Source organism: Sinocyclocheilus rhinocerous, unplaced genomic scaffold (assembly GCF_001515625.1).
Source record: "Sinocyclocheilus rhinocerous isolate Xijiao unplaced genomic scaffold, SAMN03320098_v1.1 scaffold1374, whole genome shotgun sequence".
NCBI lineage: Eukaryota > Metazoa > Chordata > Actinopteri > Cypriniformes > Cyprinidae > Sinocyclocheilus > Sinocyclocheilus rhinocerous.
Genome location: NW_015643932.1, coordinates 516,711 through 522,688, shown reverse-complemented (window position 1 = coordinate 522,688; position 5,978 = coordinate 516,711). Strand labels below are relative to the sequence as shown.

The 5,978-nt window shown below is 32.4% G+C and overlaps 1 protein-coding gene across 6 annotated transcripts in view; it reads right to left on the bottom strand.

Annotated features, from left to right (window-relative positions):
• Positions 1-5,978, bottom strand: part of LOC107757712 (5'-AMP-activated protein kinase subunit gamma-1-like) — an 81,391-nt gene that overhangs the window by 14,130 nt on the left and 61,283 nt on the right. For all 6 annotated transcript variants that reach the window (XM_016575270.1, XM_016575269.1, XM_016575271.1 and 3 more), the window contains one exon: positions 2,459-2,540. In XM_016575270.1, coding sequence (XP_016430756.1) covers positions 2,459-2,540 — 82 coding nt within the window. The remainder of the gene's footprint in view (positions 1-2,458; positions 2,541-5,978) is intronic.

Below are 5,978 nucleotides of genomic sequence, written 5' to 3'. Positions count from 1 at the left end.
TTTTAATGAGCCAAAAAGAATGCACGTCACACCTCTGTTTTCAATTTGCACTGTTTACCAATAGCTGCTCGCATAAAATGCAAGGCATTAATGTTTGCCTACAAAACCACCACTGGCTCTGCACCCCTTTACCTAAATGCATTACTTCAGACATCTGTGCCCTCTAGAAGCTTGCGTTCTGCAAGTGAACGTCGCTTTATTGTGCCATCCCAAAGAGGCACAAAATCACTTTCACTGACTTTTAAATTAAATGTTCCCTCCTGGTGGAAAGGCCTGCCCAACTCAATCAGAGCAGCTGAGTCCTAAAAACACATCTCTTCCATCTTTATTCCCTCTAACTCTAGCACTCTCTATTCTAATTCTATTCTAAAAAAAAATGTCCCTTTTAGACTAGCACTCTATTCATTTACTGCTTGTTTTCTTTAAAAAACTATCTTTCTATCTGTTTGTTTTTTGTTTTCTTTTTATTTATTATACAATTAACAAAAGCAAAAAAGGCCTGTAACACTAGCTTGCTCTATTCTTTTTCTATTCTATCAGTTTTCTTTTTTTTATTTATTATATAATAAAAAAAAAAACTTGCTATGTGTACTGTTAAGCTAACTGAGACTTGTTATAGCACTTGCATATCATTGCTCTTTTGTGGATTTTGATTGCTTCCATTGTCCTCATTTGTAAGTCGCTTTGGATAAAATTGTCTGCTAAATGACTAAATGTCAATGTAATGTAAAAAATAAAAAAGCAGCATAAACATATTTCAAAATATCTCCTTTTGCATTTCTCAAAAGAAATTAAGTCATATGGGTTTGAAATTATATGAGGCTGTGTAAATGGCAGAATTTAAATTTCTGGGTGAATAATTCCTTATATCAAAATAGCATATCAAAATTCACTCTATTTGCTTTCTTTATAAATATATATAAAATATAAACACTACCATTCAAAAGTTTGGCGTCAGTACTTTTTTTGTTTTTTTACTTTTATTAAGCAAGAATGCATTACATTAATCAAAAGTGACAATGAATACTTAAATTAATAAAAATGTCATTTTAAATAAATTCTACTCTTTTCAACTTTCTATTAATCAAAGAATTCTGAACAAAATGTATCAGTTTGCAGCACATCTGTTTTCAACATTGATAATAGTAATAAATGTTTGTAGAGCAGCAAATCAGCATATCATAATGATTTCTGAAGGATCATGTGACACTGAAGACTGGAGGATGCTGAAAAACACCCTTCTGATTCCATATATATATATATCTGTCTTTAAAGGGATAGTTTACCCAAAAATGAAAATTCTGTCATTAATTACTCACCCTCATGTCGTTCCAAACCTGTAAGACGCAAATTAAGATATTTGATGAATTAAAATATTTGATTAAATTCTCTGACCTTCTCAATAATGCATTTAAGCATTGTTAAAATAATCCATGTGACATCAACAGTGGATCAACCGTAATTTTACGAAGCTACAAGAATACTTTTTGTGCGCAAAGAATACGTTGTTTACGTTCAGATCAAAGCATAAACAACGTATTTGCATACATACGTTGCATACATTGTTTACGTATGTGATACTCTCCAAAATGGTGCCAGGGTGACGCGGAGGAGACGAATTGTTGAATAAAGTCATTATTTTTGTTTTCTTTGCACACAGAAAGTATTCTCGTAGCTTCATACAATTATGTCTGAACCACTGATGTCACATGGATTATTTTAACGATCTCCTTACTATGTTTCTGGACCTTGATCGTGTTAGGATCCTTGCTGACTATGGGAGGGTCAGAGAGCTCTCAGAATTCATCAAAAATATCTTCGGTGTTCCGAAGATGAACAAAGGTCTTACAGGTTTGGAACGGCATGAGGCTGAGTAATTAATGACAGAATTTTCATTTTTGGGTGAACTATCCCTTTAATTTCACACTGACCGGTTGTGCCATTTCCACCACATTATTTTTGGAAAGTTCTGAATGTTTCCCCCAGACAGCTAATTTTGCTTAACTTACAGAAATCATTACTCCACTTGTAGTGGAGCCTGAGGCAAATGCTGCGACTCTGGTCAGCACACGCTTCTATTTTGAGCGGGTTTTGTCATGGTAACAGATAAGACTCTGTATCAGAGGATTGCTGAGTGCTGTAGAGGGTGACAGGAAGGATCATCTCCAGTCTGAATCTCTTCTAGGCCACAGAGATCTGGACGTATATGTTACACACTCCCTTAGAGAGTCTGCCAAAGAGCAGCTCCACTTACTTTTAGCCTTGGTTTAAGAAGCCACAGATAAGGAAAACGCTCTTGGAAACTGATAAAATGACGGTAACCAAAGGGTACGAAGAATTTCAATACTTATAACAACTTCTACTGTCAACGATGAGGTGCTTGTACTTTAAAAATGGGTCCTTGTCACTCATATCAAACAGTGCCAGAATTTTGTATTCATTATCAGAACATACTCACCCACAAAACTCTGTTTCTTGGTCTCCCACAGAGGGGCGGCTCGGACCCCATTGGCCACCAAGGCAAAAAAGGCCTTTTTTACCTAAAAAGAAAAGGGAAAAAAAATATTTATGTCATGTCACATTTCACACCATTTTTTTCGCACCATCAGTGACAGGAAGAGGGTGCTGTTTACTCCAAGCATCTAAGATTAAATGAAATTTACAACCAAAGGTGTGTCCAAATATACAGAATGCACACAAATATGGAGTATAATTACATATTTGAAGACCATCCACAGATATACACTGGTTTTCAACAAAACCCATGTCCATACTTGCCTAAACATTCTGCCACAAGCAAAATACATTTACCAAAGGAATTCATGAGAAATTCACATCAACGGATATTGTTTTCTGTATAAAGCAATACAAGTTATTTTAAATGTTCAAGTGACCAATAAACATATTGTATTATGTCTTCTCAACATAATATGGAATGTGTGCGTTTAAATAAGTGTTAAATTATTTATTATTATTATTATTATTAAAATGACTACAATGCATTTAACAATACTAGTAATAATATTAACAATAATACTAATTATTTTAATACTACTACTAATTATTACTAAAATAATGTATATAGTAAATAATGAAAACAATATCAGCAATGCATTTAACAATATTACAAATAGTAATACTTCTAATAGCAATAATATCAGTAGTAATATTAATACTACTACTACTAATTATTATTAATAATTATATTAACATGCCCGTAATGCATTTAATACTAAGAGGGAGATAATCTACAATGCATTTAACAGTATTACTAATTATTATTACTTCTTATAATATTATTAATACTAATTAAGAATAATAATAATAAAATTATCTCTATTAATACTACCAATAGCAGTACCACTGTTAATACTAATACTATTTATTATTATTATTAAACAAAAAACAATAACAATAATATAATAATCTGTTGTCACCACAAATTAATTTATTTTCATTTTGGATTATTTATAATTTGTAATTTTTTATTTAACAATTAAAGGCTTATTTAATAATTAAAGGCTATTATAATTAAAGGCTAGTATTAAAAAAAGAAACACACACACACACATATATATATATATATATAATTAAATATTTGTATTTGTTTATTATTAAATAACAAGACTTGGTATTTAGTCATGTTCCTCCAGAGCTTAATTTGTGTCACACTATCGCTTATATCGCTTAACTAATTACCTCTATGGAAAGCAAATAAATTTTGAAGCAATTTTAGAAAGAAAAAAAAAGAAAAGAAATATATACTAGTCATGACATGCAAAAGCGCAGGAATTCTTCCCTTATCTTTAAGCATAAATATCTCCTCGCAAAGTACTTCTATGATAACTCACTCAAAGCAAGCACATAACCTGAGGTGGGCGACCAGGCCTCTATGAACCTGTAGAATTTCTTTCCAAGCCTTTAACAAAACTCTGTTCTGCACTTTGGCTGGCATGTCATTGATTACAACAGGCATAAATCCAAATCCAATTAACGGAAACCATGCATAATCTTGTGGAATTCTTAAAATGTTGTAATTGTTAGTACCAGCTAAAGTTGAGCACAAAGCCTTCCTCGTCTTGGAATAAATTCCACCAAGGATTTTGGGTGGGTCGATCCTTCAAGCACTGTCAATACTGCCATGGAGCCAAACAAAGCATTAATCATGGCGTCTCGTGGGCGCTCTTAAATAAATCATGAAAGCCTCTTTTCTTGGGTGATGTTCCAGCCCAATCTGAGATTATTAAACATTAATCGAGTCATAGCAAGGAACATAATGAGACGTTCCCCAAGGTTGGCCTTTCTGCTCTATGGAAGCTGTTGTGGACTGGGCGGTGGGGCTGACGGCTAGTATATCACTGCTGTGAGTCAGTGATCAGGAACACAGGCTTGGATCTTCTGTCCAAAACAATCCCGCCGGCAGCGAGAAGACCATTCATCTAGGATTTATCAAATATTTACGCGTATCGACAGTGGAGCAGTGACCTCGTGGGTTCCTGAGCCTCTATTGAACTTTACAAGCAGACCGCACTGATGCTGATAGAGGGGTTTATGACAGCACGTGCAATACCGGATTAGACTGGAAACATACGTGCTGATCACACGGTATGTGATATGTGTAACGCGCTGGGAGAACAGCAGATGAAAACATCAATATGTGGAATAACAAACCACCGGGAAAAGAAACCGATGAAGATAGAAAGAGACAGTGAAAAACAAATGGGATGAGTGAAGCTAGATTAGAGATATGAAACTGCCTCCTTTCTAAAAGCTGCAGCATTTTGACTGAGAGGTCATGTGATCAGCTGAAGATAACAGCATATGGATGATTTTGAAAACATTCATGCACTAACAAATGAAAAAGATATTAAGTAGGGATGCACAATATATTCATACCATATTGGTTATCTGTAGATAATAGAGATTTATTTAAAAATGTAAACATTTTATTTAAAATATATATATTTAAATATATAACATTTTATTTAATTTGATTTCTTTTGAATATTTAACAGTGCATGCTAATTTCTCCTATTTTTACATTTATTTAACCTTTGCCGTCATCTAACATTCACTTTAATATACTAATTCACTATAATATACTTTTAAAACATTAATAAATTGAATACAATTATTAAATATAATCTTCAGCAACTTTCAAAATGAATATCCATGTTCATACTGTACATTATGAAATTATTTCTAAAATCACTAGTAGAATTTAAAATTACTATTTGTATTTTATTTAGTTATTTGTGTTTTCACTTTTTCACTATTTTTCACTTTTTCACAATAATTAAAGGCTATTAAAGGAATATCTGAAAAATAAATAAATAAAAACATCGGTCAAACCAATTATCTCTATGGAAAGCAAATAAATTCTGAAATAATTTTAATGAAATACATGACATGCAAAAAGGGGCCAAATTTTGACCCTATCCCTTTCCCTATCTTTAAGCATAAAATTTTTTTTCAAAATGAATATCTGTTTTTCATTTATACTGTTAATTATAATATTGTTGTCTAAAATAACTTGTAGAATTTTATTTTTTATTTATTTAGATAAAATAATGGGACATGTTACAGAAGTGTAATACACTGGTGTAGAAACTCAGAAACTGCTGGTAAATTTGACAAATAATTACAAACAAATGGCAAGTAACATTAAATTAAACAACATTAAGTAGAAAAACTGAAACAGTATTTTTTGTAAAACACAAACTTCAATAAACTTGTAAACATATGATGTTGCTAAAAAGAACATTATTTTGTGTATTTGGTGTAATGAAATTGCGGTTTTTAGTGTTTATGCGGTTTAAGGTTCAAAAAATACACTGCTCAAAACTCGCGTTTGAATCATCAGTGGCAAATCCTTAAAATGAAAACGTATTTACAGACTGTGAATCAGAACAGCCGGCATAGTAGTCTACTCTCCCAGGATCAGGAAACAGTCCTCCATAAAATGCGCTGCACACATC